The sequence below is a fragment of the Oxyura jamaicensis genome, chromosome 5, assembly GCF_011077185.1.
Source record: "Oxyura jamaicensis isolate SHBP4307 breed ruddy duck chromosome 5, BPBGC_Ojam_1.0, whole genome shotgun sequence".
NCBI lineage: Eukaryota > Metazoa > Chordata > Aves > Anseriformes > Anatidae > Oxyura > Oxyura jamaicensis.
In genome coordinates this window covers 17178549-17203110 of record NC_048897.1, presented here as the reverse complement: position 1 = coordinate 17203110, position 24562 = coordinate 17178549, and the positions used below count along the sequence as shown (strand labels likewise).

General features: G+C 39.9%; 1 protein-coding gene across 6 annotated transcripts in view; it reads right to left on the bottom strand.

Moving 5' to 3' along the window:
• GPHN (gephyrin) overlaps positions 1-24562 on the bottom strand; it is a 295654-nt gene that overhangs the window by 197221 nt on the left and 73871 nt on the right. For 5 of the 6 annotated variants that reach the window (XM_035326893.1, XM_035326899.1, XM_035326900.1 and 2 more), the window contains one exon: positions 2557-2635. In XM_035326893.1, coding sequence (XP_035182784.1) covers positions 2557-2635 — 79 coding nt within the window. Of the gene's footprint in view, positions 1-2502; positions 2519-2556; positions 2636-24562 lie in introns of those variants that run through there. The other variant, XM_035326896.1, reaches the window with a different exon arrangement.

The window sequence follows — 24562 nt, the reverse complement described above, 5'->3', positions numbered from 1 at the left end:
AAAAAAAAAAAAAAAAAAAAAAAAAAAAAAAAAAAAAAAAAACCTACCCAGATAATTAAGCACACTTGATATAAATCAGACACTAATCCAAAAACCCTACAATGCTATCAGTACAGAGACTCATTTCAATGTAAAGCCACGCTTTCAGCCCTGCAGAAAAAGAATCCATTTGACAGCTTTCTGCAATAACAGAAGAGAAATTCTGTCTGTGATAGAGCTAAAAGTGACAAACAAGGGAGGTGCCAATACAGTTTGGAAAACTGTAACAAACAGCTAAGTCTCACAAGAGATGGACACTATTCAATATGTATTTTACACGATGCATCAAACCATCCTAATAGAAAAACACAAACTTTTTTTGATACTATGCTCTAGGTGTATTATATTGTATTTCTACCTTGACTGCAAGCCTATCTGCTCTTAATGTGAACTCCTGTTAAAAGTATAAGCTAATCAAGTATTTATATGCTAATGAACCTAGAATCTCTTGCACTTTCTTTGTTAAACTACTTTGTTAGTGTCATACATTACAAATGTACTCCAAACCTTTCAAGTGACAGAGGCCTTCACAGAGAGAGCACCAGATTTATTTTTTTTATGTAAATCTGATGTTGGTATCTTATATGAGATTACAAGGGAAGGAGGCAGTTGATCTATAGCCAGAGTGAATAAGCACCAAAGAACTGTAGATATTAAACTGTCAAAGAGGATGAACTAAATGTTATTTTGTTATTTAACCACTGCAGGTGAAAATTTTAGCCAAATACTCTAAAGTTTTAAAATAAACTTTATTTTATTTCAGAAAAAGTTAAAATATCTCTTTGACTGACAGTCATTCTTCAGCCCCATATTGTCCTCTTGCACCATGAAGGATTCAGAAACCATGGCACCTTAAAGTCAGCCACAAAAGGCTGGGCTGAACAATACAGCCTTACATGTTGGATTACTTCTTTGTATTTGAAGACTCATTCACACAATTACAACATTTTGCAAGAACTCTTAATAGGCACTCAGTATTAAAACTGCAAGAATGTAAATTTGGAAAGACAAAACCAAGTATACATAGTCCTATCATTAGGCAGAAAGAAGCAGAGTTTTCTTGCATTATTTCCTGTCATACAATAGAAATGTCATAACAGTCCTTGAGAACTAATGGAAGTTTTTGACTGTATCCAGACTTTCAAAGGGGTACTTTTCAGTCACTTACACTTCTATGTCATAAGCAACAGAAATCCATTTATTTTATTTTATAGATTATAATAATATATTGCAATCTTCATATAAATTATGTTCAGGGAAGGGAACTGGAAGATTTCGTCACTTTCTGTAAATGGCATGGAAAATCATTATTCTACACCACATGCAACAAAAGTAACTTTCTGCAGGTAATCTCTACAGGTGCAAAACCAGAACTGTGTGCCGCATATAAGCCTACTTGCAGCTCAAAACAACACATACAATGATCAAGGGGAAGAATAAAACACCTCAAAGACAAACTTTGGTTGAAAATGAAGTCCTTCAATTTTGACACTTAAAACTTAAACTTCTTTTATTCATTCTGTGACTCTCAAGCAACAATTCTACTTGTCCCCTGTACTTCTACCATTTTGGAAGCATGAATTACCGTATATTAAATATACTACATAAAAATTTCCCAATAGTGCATGTATACACGCATAATGCCATTTATCTGTATCAATGTGACAAAACATTCTGCATCTACTTCAATTACCAAAAAATCACCTGTAACTGAAACGATGTCAAATATGCCTTATTTTCTGCTACTTCCCAAACACTGCTAAAAGACATGCTCTGCTGCCATACAGGCTCCATCACATTAGGACTTACTGAGGAATGCACTATTATTCCTGTTAAAAATGTGATTTTTTCGTCTCCTTTCCTTCCCTCCACAACAGGTGGTACACTTGGGCACACTAGCAAGAACATTTTCAGCCAGTACTAAAATTAACTGAATAAACAAAAGTTTTATAAAATTCAAGTCTGGCTCAGAGCTCATGAGATTGAATTTTATTTTACAGGAAGATCCTACACAGATGAAGAGCACTAGTCTTGCCTTGCGGTAAAAAAATATATCATCCATACACTTGAATCAAAATAAGTAGTGGAAAAAGGAATGAGTATCAGCTGTATGTAATCAAGTACAAAGAACAAATACAAGTACAAATTCTTAATATTAAGACAACTGACAATAACATAATTATCGAGTAATCTCCTGGTGGCTCCTACTTCAACAAAGAGGGGTGACAATGCACATAGAGTTCTTCCACAGAAATACTTGGACATACAACCTGTTTCCTCTGGTGATTGCTCTTTGTACCCTTTACTGTATGTACTCACTGGATGTTAGCTCATGATCAGAAGTAGATAGAAAACATGGTTTTAATAATACGTGCCTGTATTAACATCTAACAGCTTGGCAAATGTTATCACTAAAACAGTAAGTGTACATCATACTACTGATATAATTACAAAACTACTCACAATGATATCACGAAGAAGCTTTTCTTTGCTTAGCAATAAGAGCCAGATACTCACAAAGAAGGGTCTTGGACCAGATCTTTAAGGTTTATCCCACTACGATCCTCGGCAAGGTTCCTGAAGCAACTGTCACTCACTAAAAAAAATAGAAATAAAATTAAAACAAAACAAAACAAAACAGAGAAACAAAAGAGGTGGAAATTTAAGAATGAAATGTGGTTCTGTTGATTAACTAATAATCTTTTTGGGTGTTGTGTGAAATTTGACATTCACATAGGAAGTCTGATTTTCAGCAACATTTCACCTAATCTTAAGGTAAGTCAGCTGAATGGGAAGTGATAAACAATGTATCACAGATTACACAGAAATAAGCAGCTTCAAGCTTGTGTCCTTAATACTTCTACATCTGCATGTACAGGAAGTCTCAAAAGCAACCCTGAATGCACAATATACACACTTAACAGGAGAATCCTTAATCATGCATGGTTCTGTATTCTTTAGCTAATCAGAAACAGTGAGTTGCTATGTGTTTAACATTTTAGATCATAATTTTTCATGGGTTAGATGTTTAATATAATCAATTGCCAAAACAAACAGTTAAGAGCAAGAATTTATCCAAATGGCTTATAATCAACTTACGAACTTCATATGAAACAATCTTATTTACTGCAACAATTAAAGAAACTGCAACATAGTAAATTTCACAAAGTGTAAAAGAATATTAGTGTGTGGTTTTTTTCTTCGCTACATAAAAAATGGTATGATTCACCCTTGAAACTCCAAATCCTTTCTCTTTGCTAACTGTATTAGCACAGGTACTCTGTTCACACATGGGCTCGTTTCTCTCAACGTGACAGTCAATTTGAGAGGCTGAAAGAAAGTATTGGTACAAATGCTCTAATAAATCAGCATCAGTTCAAAGGAATTACAGCTATTTCAGACTACATCAAACTTTCTGAAGAACACAGAGCTTGTGATATGGCAAAATCAGTGTAAAGATCAATTTGCTGTAATTAGCAAGGTAATCTGACAGACCAAGGGAAACTTGTGAAGAAATGCACTACTGGTCACTTTCTGATACAGAACACAGCCTCTCTTACAGCTGACGAAAGGGAATGCATTTAAAATCATCGGCAAAGGCACGTGCTCCTACTTCTCTCTAATTGCGATACTCTCTCCAATTTACATCGATGAGTATTCATGTGCATCATCAACACCAAAAAAATGCATGTCATTCCCAAAATACGCTCTTTATTTGCACAGAGTACGATGCACACCATGACAGCCCCACAAAACCACAAAGCACCTCAGGAGTCTCTCAGCCTGCTTAGAAGAGGCCTGTTGGAAGACAGTAGAAAGGGCTGGGGAGGAGGGGGGAGCGGGGGGGGGGGAATCTCTCACACAGCCTGACAGCTAACAGTATACGACAATAATAACAGACATACTTGTAAAGTGTTGGTAACATTCAAGTTTACCGGCTTGGCACCTCAACGCTGTAATAGCCTGGGATCCCAGACAGGCCGGCAGGACACCCCCCTGCCCCCCCCCCGGCCCAGGCCGGTGAGGAGGCGCTGAGGTAATTGCCTCTCAGCCTCGGGCTTACAGCAGCTGCTTGTGCCGACAAAGTTCAGGACTCCTGGCTTTTTCCTCCAGAGACAAATTACTCGTTATCACTACACTAAACTGAAATTTAACTGTAGTGCTAGCAGGAGCTACTTGCCAGGGAAGCTCCCCATGAACATCCTGGGCCTTCAGAAATGTTTAATTTCTATGCCCGCTACTTCATGGAACCCAAGAGTCTCGAATATAAAGTCTCAAACTGCTGAGCTAAAAGAGCAAGTCAGGAAGCAGTAGACTTGCAAACTACCTATACTCTGTATTTTATGGGGGGAAAAAAAGTCATAGCTAAGGGGATTAGTCCGTATTTGTCTCTTGTCAAGTTCAGCAATGAGACAGGAAGCAGAACGTCCTGCCTACTGACTGGTCCTAACTAGTGGTGTACTGACATGTCTCCTATGCCAACCATACTCAGCGTGAACGATAGTCAATCTTGTTTTGTTCACTACTGACATATCAAACATTTCTAACGCATTAAATATTTGATCTAAACGTGATGCATTTTTCCTACTGTCTCCTCCTAACTTCCCTGTTGGAAGTAACCACAACTACAAGTGAAGACGCTATCACAATTATTCTAAAACTTTTCTTAAAAAGGAAAATAAAAGATATATATAAAAGTATTTCATCACTAAAACTCTCTGTTATTTGTTTGCATATAATTCAAGCAGTTCATAAAACAAGATGTGTTTGAAATAAATGTTTGAAATGAAGACCCAGATTTGCCAGAAGCTTTGTCTTATTTTTCTAAACTCAACCCTAATACTACAATGCTATTTTTATGAAAGAAGTTGAAAACTTCAAAGCCTTCCTCCAGTTAGCAAAACTGAGCACTACCAGCATTTGCTAAAAAGCCTAGCTCAAGTCAAATATCTGCACGCTTTGAAAAAGGCCTCAACTGTACCTCCTCATTTTGTAGTAGTCAGAACACTGAGAAGCTGCTAATTTGCAAGCAAGCCTCTTTTCAACCTAGTGTTGTAGCCAGAATCAGAAAACACTGATGCCTCAGATAAATATGAACAATCTCAAACCCACTTTTGAGAATCAAGAAGTTCCAACAGCTTGGTTTACCAAAAAAAAAAAAAAAAAAAAAAAAAAAAAAAAAAAAAAAAAACCTGAAAACTAACATTAGAGTATAATTGCCAGTTAAATCACTAGCATTGGTAGCAACAGGAGAGTTTCCAGTGAAAGGAAATAATTCAGTGCGATGACGTTGGACTAACAGCTCTCACAGGAACACTTCAGAGTACTTCACCGGCCTGTGTACAAGCACAGTCACGCTCCCTCACATTGTTGCAAACTCTAGCACAGGGAAAAAAACAAGTGTTCACAGTAAACAAAGGATTGAAACAATAAAACTGAACTCTTGATGCATTTCTCACTGCCTAAGAAACTGTAAATCAACAATGGATCTTGTTTAAAAGGGGATATACTCCTAAATATTGAATTGAAATGCAAGCCTTTTGTTTTAAACAGGACTTCAAGTGCAACTGTGTTTGATGGTATGGCAGAAAGGTCAGAATGATCTGGCATGATCAATGGTGCTTTCAGGTCTAGGAGAAGAAAAGGCAGAAGGAAACTCCGCATCAGGGCCACAAATTGTACGGCACACAAAAAGGACGTGCCCAGCTTCTTGTGTTTAAAGTGCAATCAGAGAGACTTTTCAATAGAAGATTTGCATGAATGCTCACACAGCCCATCACAGGATTTTATTGCCCTTCTAAATTCTTCCAAAGTTTAATGTGTGGTGCGTTTTTAAAACCCTCGAAGTTTATTAAAGTTGTTATTTTAAGCAGTGTTGAATGCACATTTTACGTAGAGATACAGAATTGCTAGCTGTTCCCCTCTGAACACATACACACATGCTACGTGGCTTAGCTTCTTATCTGTATTACAGCCCCCACCCCCACCCCTACTTTCTTGCAGACAAGGAGAAATGAGAATTAGTAAAAGTTCCCTAAAATGCATGGAGCACATACAATGCATATCATAGGCACAGACTGATTTGCCTCCTGTCATGGAAAAACATGGTCTGAAAAACATCACACTAAGGAGAGGTCAGTAAACTTCCATGCAACAATGTGACTTCAAAGTGACTACTTGTTAAAGGTATCAAAAGGAATGAAGAGGTTTTAGCAATAGCTCCAATTCTCCCAACTTTCCTCCTAAATTCACCTCCTGGTTTCCATTGCTGAGGTTCAGTTTCTGACCACAGTCCAGCCTTACGCCTAGGAGTAATGCAAATGAGAAGCCAGTATGGGAACTTCTTTCTCACCTGGTAATTACACAGTGTACAAAATCCTGTATGAAAAGGTTAAAATCACCATTCACACTCTAATGTGCAAAAAAAGCTTATGACAGTTGTGAGACCTTCCCACTTGACATTTGTGAACTTCTAAATATGCCCATATCATTTTTGCCTTTTCTTTCCTTAGAAGTTTTAAATGAAACCATGTTAAGGGAAAATGAATGATTAAGTGTTGATTTTCAAAGTAGAAGAAAGATGTTAACTCTAAAGGTAAACTAATATTTTCTTCAAGTGGAGGCAGGATATAAGTTATTGTGAACTTCAACCATTTTTTTCCCCATGTCCAACGATTTATAAGTAATATAGCCCTTTAAAACTTAACCCACACAGCATCCTCCCAATAAATGAAAGAGCCCTCTTTAGAACAAAGCACCTCCATTGCTACAGCTGTCGGTGGTCATATTCATATCACATGCTTTAGAAAAAATACAACTGTTACCTCAAAAAATGAAGGGCTATCTTATAGTAAAGAAAATTCATTATAATGTTTGCTTCCCCTGATACAAGAGGACATAGTTCTAGAAAACTCAAAAGTATGATAATCTTCCAGATTTCTCTCTTGGTTTTCACAAGTCTGAACTGGTTTTAGACTAGTTGTTGTTACCTCTTGATAAAAAATCATCCTGACAATGAAAATACTACACTCAAAAGGATAATAATTGATAATTGCCATGTACTATTACTTTTAAAAATACATGGATCGTTACAACATTTAATATTATACATTGAAGTATAACATATCAATTTCTTACACTTTTGTCTTTCAGTGATAAGATCTCGTAGTGATAAGTTCAGTTCTTTTTAGCAGGACTTCATCTGTCTGTAGCAATCTGTTTGTAGCAGTATTGATTTTTTGGCAGATTTTCCGTAACAGAACTCTCCCTTACCCTTCTTTTTATATGATCATTTATATGTTTAGTTTTTTTGTTTTGTTTTTATGCTGAATTCATTCAGCAGCTGAGAAATACAATAAATATTCAATATATTAGGGGTGCCATGGAAAGTAGTGGTCTGGCACAGCAGACTGTTTCTAGTCTGGTTTTGCTTGCAATAAAACATTCAAAAGTCTCATTTCAGATTTAGGTGGTTATTTGAACAGGATTCAAATAATTTGCTTTTAGAGGCCTATCACACACAGTGTAGCAAGCACCCACCTTTACCTATCAGAGTTGCACATATGGTAGACTTCAAAACAACAAAGTGCTAACAACAAAGACTGCTAAAGAAGCTTAGGTTTTAGGATGTGAAAAGGTAACTTTTTTTTCTCAGACCTCAGAATATCTCTTTTTAAAAGCCTAGTCTCCTGCAGACAGAGAATTGCTGTCCTATAGGCATACTTTATGAATGTAAAGATAGCTGCTCTTACCACTGCAATGCTTTTTCAGGCATCTTGCCTGTCCCACGATCAGTAACATCAGAGATAAACATCCTGCTTGAACCCTCTTTCTCTGCTACTGCCATTCTTTTTTTGAGTGCATGTCAGCCAGAAAACACAGATAAAACAGATGGCACATTACAGAAATTTTGTAGCACCTTCACCAGATCTATTGCCGAAGACAGCCAATTAATTATACGAACAGCACTTTTACTACTTGCGTATCTGCACACAAATCTTTGTGACGTTTTTACAGAATGAAAAGAACTGCTAGTCTGTACGCAAATTGCAAATGCTTGGAACTGCTAAGAAAATATGTTGTCTGTGAGTAGCAGAAATAATGCAGCCTGGTTCCCTAAGTACTCGCTGTCTGCTGGTGGGAATCTTTGTCATACGAAACAACATAAAAACCTGATGGGAAAATAAAGGAAGATAAATGCTGCTTCGCTAAGCTATCCAATGGACCTTGCAGGTGAAAGACATTACACTGCTGAGATTCACCTGAAATAAAAAAGCAACCCAGTAACTTCCACTTAGTAGTAATGCTTATTTTCACTGGGCATTCAGAACTAGCTATAATTACAAGACTAGATGTAATTTCAACTCATGTATTACAATTCACCCCCAAATAAAAGTTCTCAACAGACGAGCAAGAACACGCTTATTTTAACCTGGTTAATTCCATTCACCAAAATCCACCCAACGCAAGTGTTCTCTGCCCCATCAGCAAACCCCAGTACAATACATCCGTCCTTATCCGCTCTGACCAGATAGAGGTTGGCACAGCAGACAAACTATTTATCAGCTGTCATTTCACAGATCTGAAATACAGAAGGACTGTAAGGATTAGTTGGACTCCCTGCATACGTCTGGCATTCACACATGATGAAAGCGTCTGTCATCTGCTTTGTTTTTCATAGTTTTGAGATACACTTCAAAGTGTAACTACATTAAGTAAAAGCACTTTTTCAAGAAGACATCCTTAATGATATCGCATAGTGGGCTCTTCAAGCCACACTTTATCGGATCACAGAGCAGAGCAAGTCTTCTTTCCCTTCCCTTCAGATGAAATACTACAAAACGCTAAAATTGACAAAGACTGACAAAGAACTACTACTATAAAAAGGAGATCATCTACCAGAAAAGCAACAAGGAGAGAAATGTTGAGATGACCTAGTGAAAACCGGGGCGATCATAAACCAAGAATACATTTAGATGTGAAAAAAAAGGGAACGTGAATCGATACAGATTTTTTTTTTTTTTACAGAAAAACGTAGGGAAGCAGTAAAGTCACCTGTAAGCCAAATTAAAGGAGGGCTACTACAATGATAAAGAAAAGAAGGACACCTTAAAGGAGATGAAAAGAGCCTTCTTGATCAGGTTCACAAAATGAAAGCATGATATGGTTGAAGCTGATGTGTTTATATAAATACATCAGCAAAATAAAAACAGAAGGAGAAGTGATAAAGGGTAGTGTTGCAAAAAAATAGAACATTTTAAGAAATAAAACAAATGTTCCATGAGGTAGGGGGGTGAAACCTCATGAATAATCTTTCTCTAAGAACAGTGAGGGCAAGGAAACTGCACAAACTGGTGCCCAACAGACTCAGGAATAGATTAGATGACAGGAATTGTTCTTCAACATGAGGCAAGCTACACCATGGTTGCTAATGCTGGAAAATTTATGTTGAAGCTTCTCTGAAGACTATGAAACTCTAAGACACCTCCTCCCCCTGCCAAGGTTTCTCACATTTTCTAACAGCAATTAAATGAGCCATTTCTTCTGTGTATCCATTAGTCTAGTAGATTACGGCTTTTCTGAATGATTTATCATTTAAATTTCACAATATTTGTGTGGCCTTAGGCTTTAAGTTTTGTCTTGGGTTTTAATCTAATATTCATTTCATGTCTAACAAGCCTGAGCTTTAATTCCACCACACTATCTTCTCTGCAGTAATGAGGTGAATTTCAGAAGGAAAACCTCAAGCCATCAAGGACATTCAAATCTTCAGAGATGTCACGCCATCAATACCTCTAATTGTTTGCACCCAATAAAAATGTAAATTCCTTGCAGCTATGAGTATTAAATTTGTGATGGTGTGATTCATTTTGGACCCTGTTACTCTTCATTGGAAATCATTTTTTTTCAGCAACCACTTCCAATATCATGTTTTTTCTGCACCTTCCTTGGCTGTAAACCACAAAAAAATCTAGAATAGGGAAGAAAAGGAAGTCACCACATGGAAGAGAGCAAGAGAAGACTTAAAAACAAACAACCACACCAAAGAAAGAAAAACACCTAAGTCCTTTTGAGGAATAACATCTCCTTTTGGACTTCTCTGACATCGTTAGTTCTATCCCAGGCTGCAACAGCTGTACTTGGAGCAGATGACAAGAACCGTTCCTTTAAATGGCAGTCCTTACAGGGACTTGATTTTCGGCTTTGCTTATTTCTTTAAAGGATGTCTGAGAGGTTGTTTTTTTTTGTTGTTTTGTTTTTTTTTGTTTGTTTGTTTGTTTTTGTTGTTATTGTTTTTGTTTGTTTTTGTTGTTGTTGTTTTGTTTGTTTTGTTTTGTTTTTGCCATTACTCTAAAAGCCATAAAATTCTTATCCCTAATCTTAGTTTAATTGTGTTTTATTTAGATTGGGAAAACATGTTTAGTTGCTTACTTAACAGCATCTGAAACAATTCACAGCATTTATACAGGCACAGTTACACAGCTTACATGGATTCTTGGTTGCAGCGTGCCCTAATCAAGGCTACAGTCAATCTCAGGTAGATGCACTTTTAAATATGGTAAAGTATGCCTGTGCTAACACATCACACATCATTGTGCCAGCTTAAGAAACACAATCATTACAAGAAAAATTCGACTTCAATTTCAGAATGACACATTCTATCCCCAAACACTGCGTGTTTCTTACGTAAACTCCTCATGTGACCAATCCACTTTTTCTGTCCCCAAAACACTGACAGCTTCTTACAGACCTGTGAGCTCAGGCTTGCACAATCAGTGACAAGATTTAAGAAGCCACACTTCCCGTTACAGCATACAACAACGTGGCTTTGCAGTGCTGCACAGAGAATGCAAACAGACCTGCTGGCACTTGGGTAATCCTCACTCCCCAGGGCCTCAGTGTCCAGTCTTCCCTTCCACTCATTTCTGAATTAACACAAGTCCTAGAGCTTGCAACTATCATCATGTTGTTTTCTTTATGTATTTTAAAACAATGATTTTAAAAGACAAATAATGAATTGCATAAAAAATATGTCTTTAGTTTAAAATGCTCTTGCTTTAATTGCAGGTCTTCAGCTTGTTACACGAGACAGGGAGTAGGACTGCCTTCTAGCACTGCACAACCCTCTTCTTCCTGGAGCCCAGAGAGCTTTAACTCCAAGTTTCTTCCTGGGCACATTCCTCCATGCTTTTAAACTAACTTTCTATCTGTTCTGTATTCTTTCTGTGCTGCTGTATTTTAGCCTTGCTCAAAATTGCATTTCTTATTAGTTACAATGGAATTAGAATCACTAATGCAATAAGCAGTCAAGATTATTCCTCCCATTTGTTTTTGCTACCTCAACAGGATTTTGTGTCATCATCACGCTGCACATTTACCTAACTTGCTTTGTCTCCTTTCAGTGACTCAGTCTTTGCTATTCCTAAACACATTTTTGCAATGTACAAATGTTGTCTTCTTACTGCTGGCCCTGTCTTGTGTAATGTTAATAGATACAACAACATTTTTTTCCCCCTTGAACAGAAAATTATATTCTCTGGAGATAATCTTGGCTAATATTTGACTGCTTACACTTAGCCATTAGTTCCCTCTCTTGGCCAATTCCAAATCTTTAACAATATTTCACTCTTAGCCTACAGCAAGCAATAAAATGGGAAAAGTCTTTAAAGCCTATACAGCCTGTCAGCACTAATTTGCTGCCTTACAGGGGCAATGAATCAAATCAATCAGCTGTCCGGACCACAGCACGACGTTTTGGCATCTGCAGGACAATAACACGCCATGGAAACAGTCGCTCCTCTTCGCTCTGTTTAAATCACCTGCAGCTCGAGAGAAACCCAGCAGCCTCCCATTAGTGCATGGAGCAGGGCACACAGCAGCCTGCCATGGGTCCCCTCTCGCCAGCTCTGCCCAACGAAGCCAGACAAGGCAGCAGCCCTGGAGAGGAGATGAGACGGACACAGCAGCGGAGTCCCACTTTGGCTCCTGCCTGCCTGCCTGGGCAGAGTGTGCCTGCCTGCTGGCAAGCCACGGCGCTTGGGGTCACAGGCTCTGACTTACGCTCACCCACATGGCACGTGCGGCTGCCGCGGTCACGATGGCTGAGGAGGTTTGGTTATGATCTGTAGTCTGGGTGTGACACGGTGCAAGAAGAGCGGCGTGTTCTTGTGGCCCTCCCGAAAGCCTAATTTGTACAAGTACACTGGTTGTCTTAGTGTGCTCTGTATCCTCCCTGCTTGCTCAAGGACTGGGAAAGAAGGAAACACATCTCTGCTAAACTTTTTTTTTTTTTTTTTTGAAAAGTGTATTCTGAGCTCCTCAGTACTGCTAAATGCCCTTGTAAATGGGCTATTGAGTGGCTGGGAAACTGGGAAATTGCATACCTCGCACAAGTTACTAGTTCATTCTGGAATTCCTCTCCTTGAAGCCAGCACCCAATTCAAAAAAATAAAAAGGCTGTGTTACAACTCTGTGCTACGCAGATTTGGTATGCAGATCCCCTGAATTTCCCAGATTTCCACTACTGACTTCTGTGCATTTGCAGCAGTAAATTACAAAATGGTAACAGATATTGTTAATGAATTGTGCTGACTTCTTGCTAATTACTTGTATTCTCCTCAGAGAGAACTATTCATGTAAAACCTTAAGCAGGAAGAAATTAGCAAAAACTAGAAATGGAAGAGATTTTACCTCCAAAAAATACAACATTCGATGTTTCTAAAAGTATTCATGAAATAGCAATTAATAGTTCTCATCAGTGGGATGAGAACTGTATTCAACTGTATATTCAGTTGAATTCAGTTGTATATTCAATTGGATTCAGTTGTATATCCAACTCTGTATTCAAATATCTTCCCTCCTTTAATTGTTACTTTATATAAAGTTACATATATATACACACCTATATACAAAATTGTTGCAGGTATCCACCAAATGATTACATGCAAGCACATAAAATATAAATTTTAAATATAGAGAGAAATCGTATATAAAATTCATTTTGGTCAACTGCTGGCGCAGGCGGCCCAGCCAGGTTGTGGAAGCCCCATCCCCAGTGGAAGTTCAGACCAGGAGCACTCCCTGAACAACCCGACCTTACCAGACTTCTGTCATGCAGGGGACTGGACGAGTTGGCCATCACAGCTCCCCTTCCCACCTCAGTTATTCCATGATTCTGCAAACAGGCTTCTGTTTCATATTTAGCATGTTTGCTTACTGTGGTTTTAATGCACAAACTTGGCTTCCAAAACAGATAAAGGAAGGCTATTAACATTAGATGCTATTAGCATTTGCAGCCTCTGGCTACATTGTGTAACAGAATCAGCAAGCTGAAAACTCCTATGAACGTCCTATTAAAATAATTTGTAAGACCTGCCTCGCTATTAAAATGGCCAGCAGAAACATCACCTTCCTTCCAGAGCTGCTGTTTCGAGGCAACCATGGCATTTTACAGTGCTGCAGTGTCTGGAGCTAAGCAGGAAGACCTACAGAATGCAAATACAGAAATACTGTCAGATGTTACCAACAGGTGGAGAGTAAACTACCACATAAATTAAGGCTCCATAAATAGCATCCTGAAAGATTCCATAAACACCCTAAATGGGATGCTGTAATGTTGCTTTCTGAAACATCAGATGCTTTTAAAAAACAGCCAAGCACAAAGTACTGCACAGAGCTGCAGAGAACACGGCAGCATTGAACACTCCCTGGTACCGGCATCCCCCCCACCTACAAAGACACTCACACACCCCAAGGTATTTCCAGTTCTCATCATTTTTATCTGGAAAAGTAATTGAGGATCTTGATAACAAAGTGGGTGACTCTCCTCTTGAATATTCCTTCTTTATTATGCAGGTCCATTTTGTTCCCCCATTTTGCCTACTGCATGTTCTCCCTCGCATTTTTAAATCCATGGAGAGAAATGAAGCTGGCATACAAGAATTTCATTTCAGGCTTCTCGTTTTCTAAATCATGGGGTTGGAGGGCCTCCTTTTGGTCTCCCTGGTCATTTCTGCATGCAGCCCTTGAGGAGAGCAGAGGAAGCAGCCACCAGCACGGGTGCCTTGGCTATAAAACAACCTCCTCTAACAGGCAGGGTCAGGCAGGGAGGCATTTTTATGGAGTACCTGACCTCCTCCTGTTCAGCAGGATATAAACCCTGTTGTTATTCCAGCCCAGTAGCTTGCAAAAACATTAAGAGTTGAAATGCTTTATCTTTGTTTTGAAGAAATGGCACTTCGTGGCATCCCCTTTTAATGTGCTAACATTTCACAAGGCTGAGAGAGAAGATCACTGCTCTTCCCATGCAGAGGGGTTCTAAATGCCACCTTGAAGAGAATTATCGCACGACTCAGTCAGCTGCTAAGCATGCCACAGCGAGGACTTCTTCACTACGAAGACAACGATGTCAACAGCCACGACGTGCACTGCATCTCCTTAGGATCTGTACTTTGATCATGTTTTGGGCTTTCTGCTGAGCCTAGCTGCAACTGCTTAAAATGGAAGGGGGATTAGGATTTCTTTAGCTTGCTTTTGGACCCTGGGAGAGCTTCAAGAAGCCTTCAGGAAGTGGCTATGATCTATCACATATGCCAGTCCAGTACTTCCCACATCACCCACTATAGCAGTTACCCCTCCTGAATGAAATTACATGGACTATCAGAACCAGATCCAAGTGAATAGCTTGCTGGATTTTAGTTTTATTTCCCTCCTCACTTGGAACACACATCTCCTCCTCTGTCTGTCTGCAAATCCACAGAGCAGAAGCAGGATGCAGCCTGCCAGACCCGAAGAGCCAGGACCAGCAGGGGAAATCCCTTCTCACATCTGTATCCCTCCGGCACACCTTCTGCTTGTGCAGCCCCATACCACGCCGTAATGCAACCGTGGAAGATGCTTGGTCCCGCCGGCGGGATGGCGCACACTCACCCTGATCCCCAGTAACAGCTGTGGCAGGTAAAGCGCTCCCTCTGAAGCCAAACCCACTGGAGATTAAGCTGTTAACCAGTCTCCACTGAACAGCTGAAAACGTGCTGCTATGCCAAAGCTTAAAGCATGGTCAAAACTAGGAGATTTTTCAGGAAGAGCCAGTTTCTAAAACAGCATCTCTAGACCCTGCTGCGAAGCGTGGCGTGCCAGAAAATCTCTAGATGAAGGTCAACTATTCTGTTGATTTAAATGCAAAGCTGTATTTTATTTTTTGTCTCAGAAGTGAAACAAAATGAAAGAAAAACCTGGGTGGTATTATAGCTGAAAGCTTCCAAAAATAATTTGGCTTGAGTGAAAACATGCAGAATATAAAAAATCAGATTAAACAGTAAAAAATGAAAGTAGTATTTTATAAAAGAAAAACATTAGGCAACCTTAACAAGAGGAATGGCTAACAGTCCCTGGCCATCAATGACTAGAGCATGAAAATGGAGCAGATTACCATGAACGCAGCAACAGAACTGTTTAGATTTTATAAATTAGGACCATGACACAGTTTACGACAGATGTCACAGTTATCACCTCAGAATTCATTTATTCTCTCTCAAATAAAGAAACCTTCAGCCTGGTCTTTTGAAATAAGCAAATAACATGCTGTAGGTTAAAACTAATTTCTACCAATTTAACATGCACATTTTTCCTATTCTGGTAAGTCGTGCATTTGTACTGTCTTAGCAATGAAGATGATAAAACAAAACAACAACCAAAAAAAAGAATTTTAAAAAAGAGGAACGCCTATCAGTTAGACAATGTCAAAGTGTATGAAAAAGAAGCAGGATGCCTAGATCTACGTGATGCATTTCGGTGTTATCTTATCTATTTTATAGTTTTCCAAAATACCTAACAGGAAAATAAAGGACAAACTAACCAAAAATCTAACGCCTGAGCAAGACACTGCTCTTTCATTGTTCAATTGCCTTCTAAGTTCTGGGTTAAATTTGGATGCTTCGTGCTTCAAACCACAGAGCAGCGACTTCACAGTCTGTGTAACAGCTGGCACGTAACTGTTCATTTCAGTCTCCTTGATCTGCTGCTCTCTCTCAGACATCAGAAGTTTTACCACTAGGAAGACAATGTGGTTTGGTTTAATCACTCTCCAAGTCTACTTCAATACAAAATCAAATTTATCTTGGTACGTATTAACCGAGTGCTGTATTAATTAATATGCAAAATACATAACATGTCTGTTACCATAGAAAGGGGTTAGGAAGGATATAATCTTTTTAAATAGCCAAAATACACTTAATTGTCATTTCACAGTGGAACAAACATCAAATCAGCAAGAGCTGAAATTTCTTTAACAGACTTGTATTTCAACATGAGACTATAAACAAGTTTCTCATGGACTTATTCCCATCCACTCATTGGCTTCTAAGATAAGTATACTTTAGTTATATAAATAGAATCTAATATCATCAAGAGAAGGCAGCCCAAAAGTCAGCAGACAACTGGAAAAGCATAGCCTCATTCCCTGTTCCCCAACTGTGTCACATCCAAGGAATCAACTCCATACAGCTCTTAACAGGAAGGGTATGACTCCTCTGCTATTTTATGCAAAGAGCAGGGCCATGGACTAGGACTGTAGTAGAGAAAAGCACGATTCTCAGCTGCTATGCAAAACTCAGCATAGCTGCTGTGGAAGCTGAAAATCTTCTGCAGACGATCCCACAGGCAAGCAGTCGATCTCCGTAGCATGTGCAATGAAGCACCAAGAGAAGATAGCGCTGCATTCACAACGCACGAGCTTCTAGAGTCAAAAAGGACGATGGAAGACAAAGGGCACGAAGAGGGTGATGGGCTATAACCTTCTCAGCCAAGCTGTCCCTCCTCCCTCACCACTAAAACGTCATTTGCTTTCCTAGTGCAAGGACACACAGGAAATTGTACCAATCCTGAAGTCTGCAGATTCCCAAGTGTACTCCCCTGCTGGCTCCAACTGCTCACAGACCTGTTTCCAGCAGCAGCTCACGCAAGACAACAGAGAAAAAGGTGCAAAGCACCCTTCTGGATGGGGCTTTAAAATGATCTGCCCTGCATGAGAGTTGCATCTCAATGTATCAGTTCAACATTATTCTGATTTTTGAAGCATTTTGAAGTTTGCTGGCATCTTTTTAGAATGAGCTCCAACATATTAAGATTTCAGAGAAGCACACAAATACCAAAGCTCTCTACAAATTCTGCTGGACACCAGAATATCCCTGCAGAGGAACTGCCTCCCTGCTGCACAGGCCATCTCATGTGGTTTTATCTCATGTTCCCACCCAGCAAAGACAGACCAGCACAGAAAAAATGCTGCCATTCGAGGAAGACAGTCAAGCGGCCAGGGGAGCTGGACAAGATGACCTCCAGAGGTCCCTTCAGATTTCTTCCAAAAAAAGGCTTATATATTCCCCAAATTAGCTCCTCAGTGTTCTAGCCCAGAAGGTCTATCAAATCCCATCTAACCAGGTAAGGCAAAATTAGGTTGGCTTTGCAACTCAGCGGGAGGAAAAGCGAAAGAAAAGCAGCGGGATTTGGTGGTGGTGCAGAACATCGATGGCTTTTTGATGGTCGTGGAATGCGGGACTAAATCCGGGCAATCTCCTCCAGCCTTGAGTAATACAGGTCTGAGGAAAAGGAGTAAAAGTAAAACGAAAAAGAAAAAAAAAATACAACAGAGGAAAAACTAAGATATGAAGACGTGTCCAGAGAAACCTAATTCTTTTAACCCTTCCAGACATTCCATACAGGCAAACCCCCTTAAACTTAGAAAATGTTCCTAAGTGCTTTAAATAAAATCTTGATGCCTTAGTTAAAACTGCCAATATAGTCACTGTTAAACAACTGAAGCCCACATTTGCAACTTCACCAGGTCATTGAGAAGGGCTATTTTGCTCCTCCAGAGAGTTCTTCCAGGAGTAAGGACCACATAGGCAACAAAACTTTTAAAAGCATCACCATTTATAAATTAAAACCGTGCATAGTTTTCTGCATTGCTGTAACAGAAAAACTCTCACCGTCACACACGTATTAAATGCAACAGGTTTTAAATTCTGCAGCAAGGATGCTTGCTTTTGCCTATGAAATGGCTTCAGTGCTGTTCATCCATGTGCTCATCTCTTTTCCCCTTCCAAATATGTATTTATTTGATGATGACCAACCTCAAGCAAATTTTACAAAATTAAAGATGTCAAAGACCGTAAGTCATTACAGAAAGTTAGAGATGTCAATGACAGTAAGGTAATAAATAAGGGAAAAATCAGTGGTGGAAGAGCAGAGAGGCAAATTAGTGCCCGTGCGGAGATAAGGCTCTTAGCCACTGCAGTCCATCAGCTGCCAGCAATCAGGCAACACACGCGTGGCCTTGAACCACTGCGAACACGGGATGAAGCTGGAATTTCCCCATGTGACTGTGTGGAACTGCTTTTCAGTCTGCTAGTGGAATTATGATTTTGTATTTGCCTAGTGCCAAACAAAGTAATACTTAGAACAATACAGAAAAATTAAGCAAACAGAAAACACAGAAAAACAAGAATTACTTCTAACGTTCAATATCCCCAAACACGTTGAAATTAAGAATTTCAGTGTTGTTGTTAAATTACTTAATGTTTGACTATTCAGTAATGTATTAAAAATCAGTATTAAAATTAGTTTCATTCAAAGGGAAGTTACAATGTATTAAGGATAATGAGAAAAATTCTAAACTGAGAGACAAGCAGTGCTATTTTGGGAAGTGAACAGATGGCTACAGAAGAGCAGACCCAGAAATCACGAACAATACAGGGAGTCAGAGCAGGGCTGCTGGAAGGCGATATAACTGGAGAACTTTGTTTTCTTATTTTAATGTATACGCCTCCTCATAAGCTCAAGAAACTTGGAATCTAAAATTGAAAAGATCTGACATATTTCCAGTTATGTTGGTGACTTGCAAAGCAGTTTTGGCTGATTTTCTTTTCCCTCTCTGTACACACAAGCATTCACACACAAGCTTTTACAAAATCTCACTACTTTGCAAAATTTTACGTGCTTTTTCTATGATGCAAGAAACAATAGGAAAACAGAAAATAATAGGATCCAAAAATGTTTCTTATGGACTTTTAAAACATCTCCATACAAACATCTGCATTACATACTTCTAAGTAATTTGCTAAAAAAAAAAAAAAAAAAATCAATACATATAACCTTTCTAAAGAATACCAAATTTTTGGTTTACTTTCATATTTGTAAATTATAGGTCGTCAAAATTCGTAAAACCTAGGAAAATAAATGGAGTGTGCAAAAAGCCTTATCTCAATCTCATTGTGCACTTACAAGAAAAAAGAAGCAGGACTTTCTCTTCTTCCCAAACACGGGACGCAACCATGACTCCAGCTTCAGGGTATCTCAATGGATTTCAAACAAAAATAAAAATCCCAGTAATTCAAATCCACATTTGCCTGGGAAAGGAAACAATCTGTCCTGCTTTTTGTTGGTTATTACAGGAAACTTATCAATAATTTCTTTGTTTGTACCTGTAAAATTGAAAAATATAAGTATTTTAAATAGTTGTATCAGTTCTTATCCAAAAGCTGTATGTGCAGTGTAGGTCTTCAGCGGCAAGTTGGCTGGCCTTCTTTAAGTTGAAGGAAGAGATCCTTTTAAGAGACAATTTTCACTCTTAGAACACAAGGAACAGCTCTCTACAGACTTTCCTTGTCTGTTTGTTTTTTAAAGAAAAAATCATTTACAGATTACAAGTGCCAAACACATGCACAAATCATACATTTTTGATGCTGCAATAAATAATGCCACTTCCTTTTAGCACACTTATCTGTAAATACTTCATGTTCCAGATCATTGTGTCACCCACAAACCATGCTTTAACACTTCCAATCTATCAAAAAATAATCTTGAAGCTCCCATTCTCGCTAAGTTCCTTTAGCTTTAACTCTCTATTGGGCAAGCCACCCGTCAGGGATCCCAAGAAGCAGCAGCAGGACTATCTCACTTCCTCTTTTATCTTTTGAAGAGTTAGGCTTCAGATCATACAGATCACAAAAGGCTCTTACCTACCAAATGACTTAACCTGCAAAAACAGTAATTTCACCACTATACTTATTGCTGTATCTTTGTTACAAGGTATGAACAAGAAGTCAGGCCAGGTGCAGCCTCACCTGTGCTGACCTGAGGGCCTGGCTGGCCCCTGGGGTACACTGCTGGCTCCCTACGGGCTGCTGATCACCGCCCTGGGGCCCAGCTGTTCAGCCTTTAAGTTCCACGTTAGCTCCCGTATTTCTATCATAAGTTGGATGAGGAGATGTTACACGCATCTTCAAATGTCCCCTGAAAAAGATATTTCCTTTCTTTTTGTTGAACAGAAGAAACAGGCAAGAGAAAATGCCTGCTGTCAAGATCTCTGCATAATTCAATACCGAACAGAGGAGACACAAGCCATTTATTCAGACAAATGTTTTCAGGTGGCTACATGAAAAACGGCTTCTGGCACACAGGTCTAAAATCACCAATCCTAATTGCTGGTTTATGACTAGTGAGTAATAAAACTACCTTTGATCTGGAAAAGAGACAAATTGCAATCAAAACTGTGTGAGGCAGAAGCAGTTCTGAACCTTATTTACTTTCTGAAACTCTGAAGGATGTCTTCTGAAAGCGCTGAGAATCCCTGGAGCATCACAGGCTCCACGGAGAGGAAGGAGGGCTTCCTTTCTGGTTTTGATGAAGTTTATCATTAAAAAAATAAGTACGTAGTAACATATTAAATAGGCTGAATGGTTACATTTCTGCACTGATACAATGCAGTTCTATATCAACACACAAGGAATTAAGCGAGCTCCCGTTGCTAACTTCAGAACAGACCTGACACAATTAACAAACGGCTGCGCCCACCCACCAAGCACTCCTCATTCCCCCCCGAGGCAGGCAGGGACCCAGGGACAGAGCCTCCCAGGGAGCTCGGCTTCTCCTGCGGCGGGACCCTGCACCCTGCCACCACACGGGTGTGCCTGCCAATAAGAGCCTAAACATAACCAGTAGGAACACTGGGGATTGCAGCGATACTCATCAGGTACCTTCTTCCCAGTCCTGAAGTAACAAGGCGGTACCTTTTTCCAGCAAGTCATTTTCTCACACAAGGATGCATTTCTCTGTCTGAGAGGAACAAGCAATATGTTTATCTCAAGTGGCACGTCCAAACTTGGAAAGAACGAAAACCATTTGTACTTATTATCCGCCTCTGCATTTGCAGAGTTTTACAGGTTTCCTGACTGCCAGCCTGCTTCCTTGCACTTTATTGTAAGTACAGAGCTGTAGGAAAAGAAAACACGTTCACTCCCTCAGCAGAGTTCTCAGAATTACCATGCTCTCAGCGCTCCTTGATGCTAGGGCGGATGAGAAGCCAATGCTAGGAGGGACAAGGAATTGCAAAGCCCTTAAAACACCACGAAACACACCTTAAAACGCACCTCTGTGCCTGCCAGGTGCCTGCAGGCAGGGCAGAGGCAGGGGAAGAGGCAGGGCAGAGGCTGACGGCAGCGGGCAGCAGCTGCCAGGGGAAGCTCTGGCTGGAGAGCCACCTTTCTGAGAGCCGCAACAACAAAATTCCGCTGTTAAGAAAAGCTAAAGAAAATGCTAAGCTGAGGAGACAGCTTCTGGCTTTTCCCATTTATTTTTGGAGAGCTCCTCAGCCTTCAGGGCCAAAGGCAAGGTGATTGCAGCATGCTGTGAAGCCAGACACCCCGAGAAGCCTGAGATCGTTAAAAAAAAATCATTTAGGCAGAAGGAGAAAGATGAGTGAATTAAAATTCTAAGCTGAAACAAGAAGAAAGAAAAATCCTTTTTTTTTTAATTGAAGATCTCGACTACTGTAACACCTAGTCACCTTCCAAAAATAAAGTGAAATGCTTTAGATTCCTCATCTTTTAATAGACATTTCCTTTTTTCTCCTCAGACATTATGTGGCTTTAACTTTCTTTTTTTTTTTTGAAGACTGCCATTCTCGGTGTACTAGTCATTATAGAAGAAAGAAAAATACGTTCCTGTTGAAACAGGAAACACAGATGTTCATGCTTGTTGCACTCTTATTTGAGATTCTTCTTCACAGCCTTGGCCAAGCACTGGAGAAAAGCCTGTGTGCACGAATGAATCTCATCCTTGCTGTAGATGCTCCATCATGTCAAGGGACCGGTTACTGACTGCACACATTATCCTTGTACCTGTGAGCTCGGCATGCTGACCTCAGCCCATGGAGCACCTTCCAGTTACTAAGATCCTGAATTTGTTTTTTTGTATGGAGACTTGTACACAAAATAGACGGAGAAGAATGATTGCCTCTTGCTGCCTTCCCTGCATTATTAAAATGTTTTAAAGCAAACTTTAAGGGCTTATGCCTCATTGCTCAGGTATTAATGCAATCCTGTTATTTAGCTGAAAGGCAGTGAATTCCACAAAAGGCATTTTACCAGTTGCCAGGATCGAGCACTCTCTTCTTACCAATTGCCTATGCTAGAAAGCACTGATGGCGGGTAACAGAATAGGGCTCACTGTTAGAAATCCTACTGCTTCTAAGCTCTGGTGCTCAGTGAGTTCTGTATGTGTAATTCACTCAACAGCACCCCTCTTCCAGCCACAGGCTCCAGAAGCCTGTCAACTTTTATATCACCACCTTTTATGCACTCTCCTGTAAGCAGTTGCCGTTTTTCTGCAATCTGATCTCTGCCATAATGAACTGGCTATTTTCCAAAAACTCGAGATGAAGACAAGGAAGGAACTCGCACAGTTCAGCACTACGACACTGGAGCAGTTGCATACCAGAGAAGACAAACATGCCATCGTAGTGGCTTGGATTTAATATGTATCTTCCAGAAATACGTTTAATAAAATAATTTTATAACGATTGGAATACTGCCCCAGAAGCTCAAGTTCCCAAAAACAGTCTGGAGAAGACAAGATGGTAAACACGGGTTTCAGTTACTGCTTGTCTGGATGAGCGCATGTGTACTGAACGCTGCACAACTCTCCTCAAGGTAGGTGCCTACAGATGGCCCGAAGAATCAGACTCTGAGATAAAGCAACTGGGTGAACTGCACCCCACAGCCAGTGACCTGGTACTCTGTGTTTTGAATCAAGTTGCCAAAGTTGCAGAGAAGTTTTGTGTAAGTGTGCTGCAATGCTATGTGTACCTGGCACACAGCCCTTCAGTCCCTGCATCTGTTCCCCGTACATCTGAGCACCACCAAAGCAAAGCTAGCCTCTGTCGGCCCGTCAGTGCTTTCTCATCCTCTTATAAAGAAACATCTAATACCCTGTAAGACTAAAATCTCAAAGCTCATGCAAGTTGGTTTGCTGTAGCAAGACTTGTTCTTGCAAAACCATTGATAGGTACCATTTGATACCTTTCCTGAAGTGAGGACATCTCGGAAGGAAGGTACGACAGCAAAGCAAAGACCTGCAGCAGTAAAAGACATCTTAACAACCTGTATCAGTTGAACTGGAAATCTGCATCAGGCTCCGTCCCCTCACCCCTCCCTGCCCGTCCCAGGCCTACCATCCCACCTCTGCAGGGCAGCCCCTCCACCCAACTGCAGTATCCACTTACCACACACATAACAACCTCTGCACATGCTGGAAAACTGCAGCTCTACCAAAAAGAGTTGGGTTTTTGGTTTCAAAACAAACTGGTGTGCCAAAATCTTTTATGACTGCTACCACCAAACAGGTTGCTGCTCTGAATTCCTACTTTGATGATTATTTTTTAGCTTGATAAACTAAAAAGTTACGGGTGTAACTGTGCTCAAGTGAACCATAACTGAACTCTCCAGAATAGACTTCATTTGCCTCACTGACTTGCCTCTTCAGTTCTAAGCACTCAAACAACTTTTTGCTCCCCAGAAAGTGTATTTTGCCTAATAAGTGGTTTGAACTGATAAAGAGGTGAAAAAAATCGATAGGAAAAACAGCAGCAGCAAGCTAATCCCTAAAGCCACGCTCCAGTAAGAAGAGGAGATAAAGAAGAGGAAGGAGAAAACAAGTGGGTAAATCAACACCACAGGCTGGTTTGGAGGAGCAAACTCTCCCTTCTACCCCAACTCGTTTTAAAATAACATCACAGCTGTTTCTGTAATCCATACTGATGGGTTACCATTCATACATGGCAACAACCTTCATCCATGTGAACTACCCCTCCGAAGTCAACATCAGCTGCTCTATTTCCCCCTGTAAGAGGACTCACAAAACACATTACTACAGGTGGATACTCAAGAAGAGTCACACGGACACATCTTCACCAATGTTTGAGGAAAGAAAGAAGCTGCACCCCCTGCAGTACACTTTCCTTCTAGTTTTACAGTACCTTTCTTTCTTAGACCTTGGTAGGGAAGAAGGGGTGGAGGTTTCCAATTTGTCATTTGTCTAAACTTAGCACATTATGTACCCACAGCCATAGCACTACATGACCACGCAGCCTGCTCCCACACTGCCAGGAGGTAGCATCTACCATCAATTAAAAATCCCTAATGACAGAAAAAATCCAGAGCGTTCAGGCAAATCCTGAAATAATGGCAGT